Genomic DNA, 15,707 nt, shown 5'->3' on the forward strand with positions numbered 1-15,707 from the left:
GAGATACCTTGCTATAGCACAAGACAACATTAACGTTCTGCTTGAGCAGACGAAAATTGTAATTTAATGAGTGTATGACAACCAGAAAATGAACGTTGTTGTCTTCATTTTATTGGGGTTGAATACTTAGGGACATTTTGCTCTGTTTTGTTTGGATTCAGGAAATGTAATAAAATAAAATAAATTATATTCCCCATCCTCCCAGGATACCTGGAATCAGTGTTACCAGTACCCCAGGCACATCGTTTTTCCACTTTTGAAGCATAAACCCAATAAAACCAATGCGAGCTTCGGATCTTCCAATGTTTCTCTATGGCCCTGAAACCTAAAGATGCCCGAGTTCCGCTCCCCATGCAACTGATACTCGACTGCCACTGGCTAGTCTGCGTTTGAGAGGAGGGGCTTACCGATAAGTAGTAATATAGCTGGTGACGAAATAAACACCACTGTGAATAAAATTAATGCACTTTATTTAGACATTACGTTTCTGTAAAATTAGTTCTGTGATCTATGTCTCACTATTTTTAAGTATGGGCCTTTAGTTTTGACTGCATCACTGATTTAAACTTCAATAGCAAAACGATATTAGAAATGAGGAAATTCAAATCATTTCTATTACTCAATTTAAAATTTGTTTCACTGAATCAGTTTCAAAAGACAAATTTTTTGTGCATTAAAATGTTTTAGTAAAAGCATATGTAGTTAAATGTAGGTTTTATTTACATACTGTACTAGTATATTCCAAAAATAAAATCTGTTAAACGTACACTGCCCTCCAAAAGTTTGGAAACACCGCAACCTTCCTAAACCTTCCAACAAGACAATGACCCCAAGCACACTTCCAAGCTGTGCAAATCCTATTTGGAGAGGAAACAGTCAGCTGGCATCATGCCTGTCATGGAATGGCCTCCCAATCACCCGACCTCAACCCAATTGAGCTACTATGGGAGGAACTGGACCGTGATGTCCGTAAGAAGTGTCCAACCAGTGTGAATAATCTTTGGGCAATCCTTCAGGAGGCTTGGAGTAATATACAGTATCAAGTCAATGTTTGAATAAACTGACAGCTTGGATGCCCAGATTATGCAGAGCTGTAATAGCTGCTAATGGTGGATATTTTGATGAATTGAAAATTTAAGTTTTTTTCTATGTATAAACTGTTTTGTAATAAAATATGTTTCCGTAGTTTGTGTTGTCCCTTATCAGTGTAAAATGATCACAAATTAAAAAGGATTCATGCCAATGTTGTTCAAAATCCCACTTTTCTAGGGCACTTCCAAACTTTTGGAGGGCAGTATATATCTGACGGTCTTTACATCCATTATAACCTTATTGTTTAATGTTATAATAATGTAATTTTTGAATGCATACAGAAAAAATGTATATCACCCAGCGGTGCCCAGCAATATCAATCAGATCATTGCTAAAAAAAAATAAAATGGCATAACCAAGAATAGCATTAAAAGCTGACAAAACACCATCAGGCCAAAACAAGAAAAAAAAAAAATGGAAAGAGAGAAATATTAAGGTAACAGATTCTCTCCACCTGTGCACCCCCTGCTCCCTTCCCACCCAGCCCACATGCAAATCGGAGCTGTTCCTGACCTGGACGACAGAATGATGAGGTCGGCCGGGAGGTGATCTCCATTGGCTGCTCGGACTACCTCCCCTACCGACACCTTAATTTACCCAGCAGCCCCGGCACAAGGTGAATGACGCGAGTGAAGTCGCGAGAAGGTTGTTCATCACATGAGGTTGGGAGGGGAGGGTGAAAGGTGGCGATGAGAGGAGGGAAAGGACATAAGATGGGCAGAGGAGGAAGAGCACACATAAGACAGGGAGAGAGACACAAACACACACGTTTAATCTTCACAGAGGAAAAAACACAATGTCCACTGCTCAAAACCCACCCAGGCCAGGCTAAACCACCAGTAAAGTGGGAGAAAAACTTTTTTACTGTTATCTGTGGCTGATATAAATGTTTGTAACACCCCAAAACTTTGGGACAACTTAAGGCCTGGCTGACAAATGGATTTTGACAGTGAAGAGGACACAACTTCATCAGGTCAGTATTAATCAATAAGCAAACATCCACTAAAGGAAGTGTTGATTTTGAGTTTTCACTCATTTTATTAAAGAATAACTCAGCTAAAAATAAAACTCTGCCATTTGTGCCCCTCGTTTCTTAATAAACCCCTATAACTTTTAGGTTTGGCATAAAAAAAGGCAAGTAAACAATAGCAGAATTTTCAATTTTGGGTGAACTAGTCATTTATCCCTTCATTCTTTGTGGATAATATATGATATTTATATTATTAAAACTATCAACTGATACCATTTGTAATGACCAATGCTTTGTCTAGGGTTATTTGTTATTAGCCTGTTAATCATCACTTCCTTTGGGTGTTGAGTGTGAGACAGGGGCATAAGGATGGACAAGTTCCTTTCTGATGACGTAGACTCGTCTACCCGGACGACAGCAGTATAACATCTGCTGGTACGAAATCTTTGCCATTAACTTTAACTATGTCTCCAACCACAACCTGTAAAACACAAACTAGTTATCAATTCAAAAACTTTATAGCAAACTAGCAGCCTCTGCCAGGAGTAAAGAAATAAGAAATATTAATTTCACTTGTTTCATTCAGGAGATACTCAGATCCAAACATAAGCCTTTACTTGAGATTAGCATTTAAAATGGGGTCATTTAAATCAAAAGTAGTCTCTGTAAAATCCACAAATAAACAATTTATTTTTTTCAGATTTGCATAATCATCATCTTATTAGCCAAAATCCAGTAGAAGTGGGGGGACGTTGCTTCATAGCTGCTGCTGTATTTTGAATCAAAGTGGAGAGCTACTTAAATATGCATGATTTGATATACGATTTATAAGTAGGCGTATACTAAAAATACATTATTCATACTGTGCACTGTAATTCAAAGTGTGTCACTGCGTGGCTTAATAAAAGGATGGCCGACAAGCCTGGCACCACAAAACTGAATATTGATGAGATGACAATAAAAATAAAACTAGATTTAATGAGCTGAAGCAGAATCATATTGTACATCACTGTCCATTCTAGCAGCACTTAGCAGAATTGAAGCTTCAGAAAATAATATACTAAAAGGAAACAACTGTAAGCAGTCATAGTTGACATCACATCCTATTCTGTGCCACAGTGAGGTCACCAGGGCACGAGTTAATGCACTCTCGCAGATGTGCACTAATATAGCAAACAGCAATGAATGGCCAGTCCTCGGGTAATTATATCTCCAGCCATTTCCTTTTGCTTTCACCTTATAATTATGGACTGTGTGTTTCTGTCAGGGTAATTAGCTCGACTCTATTAACACATTGAAAAGCTGCTCTGTTTCTGGCTGCATTAGGATCTCTATGGAGACCGCAGGTACGCTGCGGCCTGGTTAGAGTCTACTCCTGGATTCTCGGCTCTTTAGGTCAAGATGAACTAAAGACAAAGAGCAGAGAGGGAAGAACCTTCTTCAGAAAACATCAAAGTATCTGTTTTCAAACCAAACCTGCTCTAGTTTACACCATCGGGTAGCTTTATGCATACTCATTTCTCACTTTGTTTCTAAGAGTACGTCAACTAATTTTCAAGCTGGAACTCTGAGTGAGGTAACTGGTATGAGAAACACCATCTGCTGCAGTACCTTCTCCCAATGTACAATCTCCCAAGCGCCGTTCCTCAATACTACAAAAGAGAGAGAAAGATCACCATGAAAGAAAAGTACGTAAAAAAACAGATCCCTAACACAGACCAAGACCCCATGATATAAAAATGCATTTATACACACACACACACACACATTTAAAGTTGACTGTCGTCTTCTTTCTTGCAAGAAAAAGAGATGAAAATTTCTAATTACTAAAAGCTGACTCATTCTGTATGGCTGTGTCTAACTTTTTGGCCAATCTAATTTCTCATTAGAAGGATGTCTACTGCCTATTAAAAGAGTCTTTTACGTCCCTAAACTTTGGTTCAATAGAAAATACTCCAAAACAGGGAGGAAAACTGCTCTACTCAGGGCAAATGTACGGGGTTTTTAAAGACAAACGTTGAGCAAACAAATGTCTTACCTTGTGTCTCTTTCTTGTTAACAACACTATCAGCATTGTGGCGTTTCTGAGAAAAAATAAAAAGTTATTAATCAAATGAGCCAAATCAAAGCTTCAAATACTTTTAGATGGACAGACTTTATTTTATGGATTTTATTACTTTCTTCTGCACTATAAAAGAATATTGGCACACATATCCACACAATTATTACAGACATATAAATACAGCATGCATTCAACACAAAGTCCTCAGAAAAAACTAAAACCTCTTAGAAAATAAAATACACATTCTTTATCGAGAAAGAAAGAGTGATGTTTTACATGTTTAGCGATCAATAAAACTGCTAATCGAGAAGTGGAGTGATGTGTGTCCACTGAAGCGCTCTTTTCTGGCCCAGATTACAAGAGCCGTTTGATCTGCTCCAATCGAGAACCACTTTGAGCTTTTCTATCTTAGAGAGCAAATGCAAATGAGCGACAGTGATCTGAAAACACTGATTAGCCTCTAAAAGCTCTACATATATATTTGTGCTCTTGCCTCCAGTGCTCTCTAATTGCCTAATTATCCTCCGGGTTAACACTGGTAAAATACGTCCAGTGTCACCACGGTTTGTCCAGGACGACAGGTTTGTGCTGTTAGGAAGACAACATGAGAAACCTGAATAAGTTAAAATGATAGTACTATATGCATAAAGTTCCACGAGCGCCAGTTACATAAATGCAGATTATTTCTATAAAATTAAGTCAGTCCATTGTTTCCAAACCTTCTCTGACAAAGTTCAGCATAATGTTGCTACTGACTACAAAGAAAATGTCCAAATTAAACTTGTTTATTTATTTATTTAGTCATTTAGCAGACGCTTTTATCCAAAGCGACTTACAAATGAGGACATAAGAAGCAATCAAAACCAACAAAAGAGCAACAACATGCAAGCGCTATTACAAGTCTTGGTTAGCCTAACGCAGTACAGAGAATTATTATTATTATTAATTTTTATTATTTTTTTTAAATGAAAAGACATATAGATAAAATAAAATTAGAATAGAGAGTGCTAGAGTTAGAGGGTCAAGTAAAGATGGAACAGATGAGTTTTTAGCCGTTTCTTGAAGATGGGTAAGGATTCGGCTACTCGGATTGAGTTGGGCAGGTAATTCCACCAGATGGGAACAGTTAATGAAAAAGTCCATGAAACTGTTTTTGTGTGTCTTTGGGATGGTACAATAATGCGTTGTTCACTTGAAGAACGCAAGCTTCTAGAGGGCATATAAGTCTGAAGTAATGAATTTAGGTAAAGGGGTGCAGAGCCAGTGGTGGTTCTGTAGGCAAACATTAATGCCTTGAATTTAATGCGAGCAGCTATTGGTAGCCAGTGCAAACTGATGAACAGATGTGTGACGTGCGTTCTTTTCGGCTCATTAAAGATTAATCTTGCAGCGGCATTTTGGATGAATTGTAGAGGTTTAAGAGAATTGGCTGGAAGACCTACCAAGAGAGCATTGCAATAGTCAAGTCTGGACAGAACAAGAGCCTGAACATGGAGTTGTGTTGCATTTTCCGAGACAAAGGGCCTGATCTTCTTAATATTGTATAATGCAAATCTGCAGGACCGGGCAGTTTTAGCAATGTGGTCTGAGAAATTCAGCTTATCATCAAATCACAACTCCAAGGTTTCTGGCTGTTTTTGAAGGAGTTATGGTAGATGAGCCTAACTGGAAGGTGAGATTGTGATGAAGTGATGGGTTAGCTGAAACTACAAGCAGTTCTGTCTTAGCTAGGTTGAGTTGAAGGTGATGGTCCATCATCCAGCAAGAAATGTCTGTTAGACACGCTGAGATGCGAGCAGCTATCGTCGGATCATCAGGATGGAATGAGAGGTAGAGTTGAGTGTCATCAGCATAGCAGTGATATGAAAAGCCATGTTTCTGAATGACAGAACCTAGTGATGCCATGTAGACAGAAAAGAGAATTGGTCCAAGAACGGAGCCCTGAGGCACCCCAGTAGCTAGATGTTGCGACTTGGATACCTCACCTCTCCAAGATACTTTGAAGGACCTATCAGAGAGGCAAGACTCAAACCACTGGAGTGCGGTTCCTGAGATGCCCTTTCTCAATAGGGTTGACAAGAGGATCTGATGGTTGACTGTATCAAAAGCAGCAGACAGATCCAGGAAGATAAGTAATGAAGATTTGGAAGCCGCTCTTGCAAGTCTTAGGGCTTCAACAACAGAAAGCAAGGCAGTTTCGGTCGAATGTCCACTTCTGAAGCCAGAGTGGTTACTGTCCAGGAGGTTGTTCTGTGTGAGAAAGACAGAGACTTGGTTGAACACAGCTCGTTCAAGTGTTTTTGCAATGAAAGGAAGGAGGGAAACCGGTCTATAGTTCCCTAAAAGAGTTGGGTTAAGAGTGGGTTTTTTTAGGAAGTGGAGTTATACGAGCCTGTTTAAATGCTGAGGGAAAAATTCCAGTGTGAAGGGATGCATTAACGATGTGAGTGAGTGCAGGTACAACTGCAGGGAGAAATGGCTTGAAGGAGATGAGATGGAAGAGGATCAAGCAGACAGGTAGTAGGATGACTGGAAAGGATGAGTTTAGAGACCTCTGCCTCAGAGAGTGGAGAGAAGGATGTGAACGAGTGTATGTTTGCTGGTAAGATATGTTTGATAGATTGTGGTGTGGAAAATTGTGCAGTGAGGTTTGTAATTTTATTAATGAAGAATGTGGCAAAGTCGTCAGCTGTTAGAGATGATGGAGGAGGAGGAGGAAGAGGACAAAGGAGGGAGGAAAATGTTTTAAAGAGTATGCGAGAGTTAGGCGAATTGTTAATTTTGTCATGATAGTATATCCTTTTAGCAGTGGAAACATTAGCAGAGAAGTCAGAGAGGAGTGATCAATATAAATTAAGGTCAGAAGGATTACATGATTTGCGCCATATCCTTTCCGCAGCCTTGAGTTTAGAACAATGTTTTTGGAGGACATCAGATAGCCAAGGGGCAGAAGAGGTGGCTTGGAAAATAAGGGGCAGAAAGTATTTAAACAAGACGTCAGAGTGGAACAGAAAGTATCAGTAGCACTGTTAGCATCAAGAGAGGATAACTGTTTAGGGGGAGGAAGTGAAGATGAAACCATAGCAGATAGCCGGGAGGGTGAGAGTGAACGCAAGTTACGTTGAAAAGTGACATGTGGAGGGGTATGTGATGTGTCAGGAATCATGTTGAGGTTAAGAGTGAGGAGGAAGTGATCCGAGGTGTGTAGTGGAGTAACCAGCACATGATCAGTGGAGCAGTGTCGTGTGTAAATAAGGTCCAGTTGGTTGCCTGATTTGTTAGCACTCGAGATCAAAAGACGCAAGCAGAGTGTGGAAGTCTGCAGCCCGAGGTTTATCTAGGTGGATGTTGAAGTCTCTAAGTAAGAGAAAGGGAGTACCATCCTCAGGAAAGGTTGAGAGCAATACATCTAATTCTTCCACAAAGTTACCTAGTAAACCTGGAGGACGATAAACAACTACAAAATTGATTTTTAGAGGGTAGGTAATAGTAACCGAATGTGATTCAAAAGAGCTGTTGATACTCAGAGATGGAAAAGGAGTAAATTTCCAATTATTAGAGATGAGCAGACCAGTACCTCCACCTCTTCCAGTCAAACGGGGGGTGTGGGAAAAGGAGAAATTATTGGAGAGTGCTGCAGGTGTTTATATAGACAATTCATCAAAATAAAATAAAAATAGTAAAAAAAAATAAAAATCTGTTGTTTTCTGTATATACTCTGCATCAAAAAAATAAATGCATACATAAATAATTGCAGGCAGCCTTTCTATATTTTCCTTCAACTCCTCCCCATCTCTCTCAAATTGATATTATATTAAAATAACTGTGGCAAACAGCAACGTTCATATTACTAGAGAGATTAGCCCATGTCACATGACCTCTGCAGGAGAAGGAAAAAATTAAACTGGTCTCAGATCCTGTTTATCATCCAAATCAGCTCTGGTGCAGTGTTGGATAACTCATTCTCTTTCTCTCTTTCTCCTCTCTCTCCTATCGCCTCGGTTTCCATTTCCTTCACATTTTCCTTCAGCTCAACATGGAGCAGAGATCAGGCTCTGCGGAGGGAAGTAATGATTTGATTACATATCTAATCTAACTGATGGCTTGTCTGCAGTGAACATGGGAGCAAGAGAATATTTAACAATACAAGGCCCCAAAGGGAAGAGGAGACAGTGGTTTGGGTTTGTGGTAAGATGCAGCACCAAATCCCAGAAGGATTAGTGGAGTACAGTGGGGTGCAGCTGATAAGCAGGCCACTGTGTGGAAAGCACTGGCGCGTCAACTCTTTGTTAGACTCGGTCTTTGTTAGAGATGCCGGATTATGACGAGTTATGGATTATACGGAGCCTGCTGGCTTCTTTTGAAACCCGTATATGAAGACACAGTAAGAACGCAACAAACAAAAAGTATTCTAAAGTACATAACTGTTCAAAAGTTTTGGGTCTGTATTTTTTATTTTTTTCTTAAATATGAACACTTTTATTCAAGTAAGGATGCATTAAAGGTGCCATAGAATGAAAAACTGTCTTTACCCTGGCATATTTAAATAATAACAGTTCTGTACATGGAAATGACATACAGTGAGCCTCAAACACCATAGTTTCCTCCTTCATTTTTTGCATAAACCCGCCCTTGTTCTAAGCCGGCCGAACCATCAGAAGCTCTGCAGGTATTGTAAATAAACAAGCGCGGACAACAGCGAAAATAACAAAATAAATGTTATGTTCCAGGCCGTGCAGGGGGTGTGAAGTGCAGGGATGGGTTGGTGTCTGTATTCAGAAAGGCACAGAAAGCAAATAACGCGAGCCACTAAAGGGACATGGTTAGCTCCTTGCTAGCGGTAGCCTGTTACAGTACATACGATTTCACTCTCAGTAAGGAGAGATGAGGATGATGGCGAATGACTTACAGATCCTGAGCACCACTGACAAGCATCTGATCTTGTGAAATGTGTGGTAAGTACTGTTGCTCCATAATGTAAACATAGTTTGTGTGATCGCGTCTCTTGAAAGTGAAACTATAACGCGATCGATGGATCGTTCAAAAGCAGTTTCAATGCCTCGCATATTAATAACGTCTCCCTGATGCCCGCGTTTTATATACAGTATAATTACCCGACGATATAACTGCGAGAGAAAGTATTTAAATATATATTTTCCTCCCTGTGCTTCCTTCTTGCTGATGAGCCGTACTGTGAAACAGCCAATCAGAGCAGAGCTCAACATTGAGCAGCACTGTGAAACAGCCAATCAGAGCAGAGCTCATTATTATTCATGACCCTGCCAAATAAGCCAATAACAGACCGTTTCATTCTAGGGAGAAATCCTAGGGTTGTAAATGGACATGTAAAATCGTTTCTGGAGATTTTTTGCCCTTACCTAAGCCACATACCTTCTGTGTAGATATCAGAGAACAATTAAAAATACTGTATCAATGCATTCTATGGCACCTTTAAAATGATCAAAAGTGACAGTAAAGACTTTCATAATATTATAAAAGATTTCTAATAATTCAATTTTTTTAACTTTCTATTTATCAAAGAATCCTGAAAAACAGCATATCAGAATGATATTAGAATGAATAGCTGCTGGAATTCAGCTGTATTTACAAAAATAAATTGCATTTTAAAACAATGAAATAGAAGTTATTTTAAATTGTGACAATTTTACAATATTATATTTTTACTGTATTTTTGATCAAATAAATGCAGCCTTGATAAGTAAATGACACTTCTTTCAAAAACATTAACAAAAAATAAATTAATTAAAATTACTAAGAGATGTTTAGCAGCACGATCAAGCTTTTTTCCTAAAATAAAGGCAGAAAAAAAAGCACCAATCAAAAGAACTTTGGCACCATAAAGTCGTTGACAGCTCATGAAAAACAGCTCCTTAAGCTTGACGGCTCAAGAAAAACACCATTCACACGTCTTGAGATTGTGATGTCCTATTAGAAAGCTACAGTTCAAAGCCCTTGGTCACAGCAAAATATCTTCTTTTGTGTTCAAGAGCCAGTCATTCAGGTTTGGAACAACACGAGTTTGAGAAAATGAATTAAAAGGAGTTATTTTTCTGGTGAACTATTTCTTTAAATACAAAAACAAGCCATCCAAGTTTAACAAACAAAAGCTAGCACTCAAAGTAACAAGAGAAGCCTTTCTCTCGCCTTATGGGATGCCTCTAAAATTAGAGTTTGTTTTTACTTGAAGGGAAAAGAAAGCAAAGGTCATGTGACCTCCACTCACAGCAGAGCATGACAGCGGGTAGATGAATTTATCATATGACCTTCACAACCAGAGCTAGTTTTGACCTCTCAGAGCTGAATAACACAAAGTGCTGAGCCGGTCATTCTGACCACAGCATCCAGCACGATGTGATCGGATGGCTGTCCAGAGGGATCCGGGAGCGCAGGCTCAGATTTCAGGGTCACAGCACTATGGTGGATCCACTTGGGCTGCTGGTTTCATCTCAGTGTTCACTCCTCTATGTAAGTTTCTATGTAAAAAGTTCTTGAAATTAATTTACATGGCAAATAAGATGATAGTTCAGGTCAGGAAAAAAAGTGTTGGCTAATGGGAGTGAGATGCATTCTGCCGTGTACGTGATCACCAGAGAGTGAGATTGAATTATCAGGAAGAATAAAAGAGGTAAACGTGAACGCAGTTTAAAAACTGACTCCGATAATAGAACAGCTGTGAAGGGCAAGAGAGAATAAAACTCACAGCAAGCACGACTGCACTCAGACACTAGAAGAGCACAGTTCTCCATTAACCACTCATTAAAAATCATTCCAACGATAAAGTGAATAAGATGCACTGAAAAAGTGAGCTACCTGCATAAAGTTCACATGTAGTTACTCTAGTGTTGTCCCGATACCAAAATTTTGACTTGATTTGATACCTGGCTAAAATCTCGATACTACTACTGAACTGATACTACGGCAAAAACAGAAAACAACAGGGAAGGTAATTGAATAGTAGATGATTCACAAGGACCTTATAATTATTTTATCTATTAATTTAAAAATATGAATATTTCACTTGACCAGTGTGTGCCTGCCCTGCTTTTCAAGCATTTCATCCCTCTTTAAAATAAATAAGTAATAAAAATCACATGCTAGTGTCACTGTCACTACACAGGACTAAGGTAAGCAACTACCGAGCCTACAGGTATTTATATCTTTGCAACATTGGTAAGTTAGCTAAAAGGATAAAGCCAAATTAGACTGTTATTACTGACCTCAAACTCAAGATGGTGAAAAAGTTCACTTGTCACAAAATAAATCGCACTCTTTTGACTTATATTTGAGGGCATAAGCTAGGGGTGGGAAATATGACCAAAATCTTATTTCACGATTACAATTTATATCATGATTTAGTCATTTTTGTTATTTTATCTTTGTTATTATTAATACTAATATAGATGCTGGTACCAAACAAAAGGACAAATAAAGATAAACACAAATTAAAACACTAATTAAATAAACAGTGTTTCAGGTAAAGTAGGTCTATTTGACAGCAGCATCGAAGCAAGAGTTAATACAGGAATTGAGTAAAGTAACCAACATGTAAAAATATAGTACTGCAGCAGGAATGTTAGGCTGTTATCACTTTAAGAGCTGCAGATCCAATTTATTGATACACGTTTATGGTCTCATCTTTTTATATTCACTTAAATCATAAGACGAAATGACCATTCTAATGTAATTGTGTGCGTATTTGACTGTTGAAGCACAATAACATGTGAAAGAGATCTGAATTCATGATCACGCGGCTTCTCGATGTGCTGCACACAGACTTGTCCTGCTGTCGCCTGTGGACGCAACTCAGGAAATATGGCTCTTAATAAAACAAATTCTTAAAGTACCAGTACTAGTATAATGAGGAATCGTATCATTTTTAAAAGCAGGGTATTGTGATACCTTTTTAGTACTGGTATATTGTGCAACACTAGTTTATTCAGTAAGCTACTTTAACAAATCACAAATATAATTGAATGCTCTCACCAGGTCTTCTATAACCTCCTTCACTGCTGCCACTAACAGGATGAAGAGTAACGGCACCAGCGTTGTCCACCTCCCTGTTGGTGACACATCAGGGATTTGCTGTTGAGAAGAAAAAAATAAATAAAATGGCCACATGAATGCCAGTCATTAATCACACCCTCCAGAAGAGCAAAATCAAAACATGAACATCCAAATCGCACACTAACCTCTACACCTACAGGGCATGCATACAAACACTAATTAAAGTCCAGCAAGCAATTTAAATGTACGACCTCGTGAAAAACACTCGGGGAGGGGGGAATGATAAACTGCTCCATTTAGTTTCCCAGCAATCATAATGCAGCCTGAGGGTCTACGTCCCTGGTGGTGTTAGTATTTACCACCAGGAGGTCAAGAAAGGAACCTAAGGGTATGGCAATAACCATCAGAACGTCAGCAGCAGTGACTGATGGATGTTTAGAAGTCGCCATGTGACATATCTGTCTACCCTGCTGAAGAGATCAGCTTAGACTAGCATAAATTTCCAGACTGGTCTATGCTGGTTAGGCAGTTGGGAAAGTGCCCTCATGCTATAATTCACACCATTAGAACTTGATTAAACTTCTACAGTTTCTCTACTGATTCTGGCAAAACTCATTTATATCAAGAATTGGATCGTCTATGGAACTTGTCCCTATCAGATAAAGTGTCAGAGATGTGACCAGTTCAGACAGAGGCCAACAATGCAAAGACATACAATAGGAAACCTGAAACAGATTCCTTTTAACCTGATGCCAACACTTTCCCTTCTGCATTACGTTTCACTTAAAAAGGAGATTTACGCTCACAACCAGACCACAGTGGCGTAGAAAACCAGAGCAGTCGATCATTGTGGAACCTGGGTGTCAGGATCAAAATATTTTGTTGATTATGATGGAATATCCAGAAGCAGTTTGAGCGGTTTTGATGAAACGGCATCTATAAAAATCAGATGGTCACCTTGGCCCCCTTGTTGCCTCAGCAAACCCATCCCTCTTGTTTTTCTCATTCACAACATGCCTGTGCATTTCAAGGTCACTGCATTGACAGCGGCGTAATGAAGATACACAGAACCTGTGCTTCGAAGCCACCTGACTCCCTCCGTTTACTCTTGTAACTCTGTTTCTCTTCTTTCTTCATCTCTCTTCCCCCGGTCATCGATTGAGCTACATTAAAACAGAGGCTCTAATTTAACGTGGGTCATTCACAGGGTCACACCGGGTTGCTCGATGGTGGATTCATCATACCTCCTGTCTCTAAAAGAACAGCATGTTTATAGCACTCTAGAGCTCTCAGTGACTGCAGCGTCTGGTAATTAAACAGTTGCTGAAGCACTGCAGCCAAAATCTGTTTAGGTTTCAAAAGCAATATACACATTATACAACTGCTCAAAAGTTTGGAGTCGGTAAGATTTTTTTAATATTTCTGATAGAAGCCTCTTAAGCTCACAAAGGCTGCATTTATTTGATCAAAAACAGAAATTCTGTGGAATATTATTGTAATTTAAAATGACTACTTCTATTTTAACATTATCGAATATAATTTGTTCCTGTGATGGCAAGGCTGAATTTTCAACTGCCATTCCTTCAGTGTCACATGATCCTTCAGAAATCATTCGAATTTGCTGATTTGCTGCTCAAGAAACAGGTCTTATTATTAATATTGTTGAAAACAGTTGTGCTGTTTTTGTGGAAACCATGATACATTTTCCAGGATATTTTGATGAGTAAAGTTCAAAAGAACAGCATTTATTGGAAATAGAAATCTTTTGCAACATTATTAAATGTCTTCACTGCCCATTTCGAACAATTTAATGTATCCTCTTTCAAAAGACTCCAAACCTTTGAAACTTCAGTACTCAAGGAGCAATATAATTACCTTTAAATGGAGGTGCCATCTAAACAGACGTGTTGTTATTCAGGTAACTAGCAAATAAAGGCATAGTTCACCGAAAAATTTAATTTCTGTCATTAATAACTCACCCTCATGTCATTCATGCCTAGTTTACGAGCAGAGGAATTCACACGTCGTGGTACTTTTGTGAATGGCGGAGGGCACTGACGCAGAAGAGAAGAATTGTTGAATAAAGTCATTATTTTTACAACGTCCTTGTTACCTTTCTGGGCCTGAGAACATTTTAGATGCATTGCTGTCTATGCAAAGTCAGAAAGCTTTCGAATTTAATCAAAATATCTTAATATGCGTTTTGAAGATGAAACGAAAAAGTCGAATGGTTTTGGAATGACGCGAGTATGAGTAATTAATGACATCATTTTCATTTTTGGATGAACCATCCCTTTAATTTTTCAACAGTCAGTAAGATTATCTTTAAGAAGATACTCAGCCGTGACAGGAGCGCCCTTTGTGGCAGGCAGGGCATTATGAACTGAAATCTGAAACAACGCCCAACGCAACTGACCTTGTGTAACAAAGTAACGTTTGTGTTCACATGCTTGTGGAGAGTATGTTTTGGGGACGTTGTAATGTAATGCACTATCACTGAGGTTTTCACACTTTGTTTGATTGATTGGTCTGAATCAGAGTTCGATTCCACCCTGCTGTTCACTTAAACACGGTATCTGATCACAGAGGGTCAGGGAATCCGCAGACAGATGTTAATCTGCGACCGTGAGCGCTGACAGCCCTAATCTCTCCAGCTTGTCATCGGTATTCCTGCCCTGGCGGAGGAAGGTTGAAGACTAAAGGTCTCTGCACACTGAGTCTGAAATTTTCGTACGTTAAAAAATAAATACCACCTCACGTTGTGTCAATCACGTTCGCACACTGCCTCCGAAACTTTCGTCCATCAAAAAAAAATTCGGATCAGGTTAGATTTTTTGCGTTTTCGCATCTGTAGCATGCATTTTGATAGGAAAAGATGGGGAATAAGAAAGAAACGGAAAAACATGCAAAAATTTCGGACCTAGTGTGCAATGGCCTTAACACTGAAGTCTTACCTGCAGAAGTGCAATGAACAGGAAAAAGGAGTTTGCTGCTCTTCTGAACTGAGAGTACAGGAACCGAGGCAGGAATGTGAGGACATTGTACTTTGCAGTGCTGGAGAGAAAAGAAGAGAGGATATTAGAAATGTGGTTACATCCTAACAATGACCACAGTATGAAACCACCTGACAGCATCTGCAGACTGGGCTGAGCGTTCGTTTATTAATTTCTCACAGGTTGAAATTTTTAGTTGGTCACTATTATACCGAAAAAGTGAAACAGGGCTCATAACTATGACCCCCATCACGAATCAAACTCTCTCCCCCTTGCCACACCCAGTGTCAGTTCCAGTTTCAGTGCCAGCCTGAGACACGAGCACAAACACACAGTGAGTGATTGAGAGAGGCAATTAATGACCATAAAGAACAGCTAAGTTTGAGGAGGAGAGAGAGACTGGGCTGTAAAGATTTCTGAATTTGAGTAAACTACGGCAGGAGCTTGCCAGAGCCTCCATCTCTCAGACTGCCGACTGATTTACGTTCACATTAGGCCCAAGACAGCGAGGCCACTTTAGACTGAGATAAACATCCCACTCTGAACCCTGACACCTGCCTCTTTA

General features: G+C 39.3%; 2 protein-coding genes across 5 annotated transcripts in view; both read right to left on the reverse strand.

The window, feature by feature from the left end:
* LOC306853527 (fermitin family homolog 3-like) overlaps positions 1-15,707 on the reverse strand; it is a 568,382-nt gene that overhangs the window by 359,737 nt on the left and 192,938 nt on the right. The gene's annotated exons all lie outside the window — the stretch shown is intronic.
* Positions 1-15,707, reverse strand: part of LOC306853511 (phospholipid-transporting ATPase IA) — a 155,504-nt gene that overhangs the window by 90,668 nt on the left and 49,129 nt on the right. For 2 of the 4 annotated variants that reach the window (XM_079390988.1, XM_079390986.1), the window contains exons 3-7: positions 15,104-15,203; positions 12,129-12,227; positions 4,101-4,146; positions 3,674-3,714; positions 1,606-1,679 (exon numbers count right to left, since the gene is read on the reverse strand). In XM_079390988.1, the coding sequence (XP_079247114.1) occupies positions 1,606-1,679; positions 3,674-3,714; positions 4,101-4,146; positions 12,129-12,227; positions 15,104-15,203 (360 nt within the window). Of the gene's footprint in view, positions 1-1,605; positions 1,680-2,469; positions 2,544-3,673; positions 3,715-4,100; positions 4,147-12,128; positions 12,228-15,103; positions 15,204-15,707 lie in introns of all 4 variants that reach the window. The other 2 variants (XM_079390989.1, XM_079390987.1) reach the window with 1 other exon arrangement.

This window comes from Barbus barbus, assembly GCF_936440315.1.
Source record: "Barbus barbus genome assembly, chromosome: 33".
NCBI lineage: Eukaryota > Metazoa > Chordata > Actinopteri > Cypriniformes > Cyprinidae > Barbus > Barbus barbus.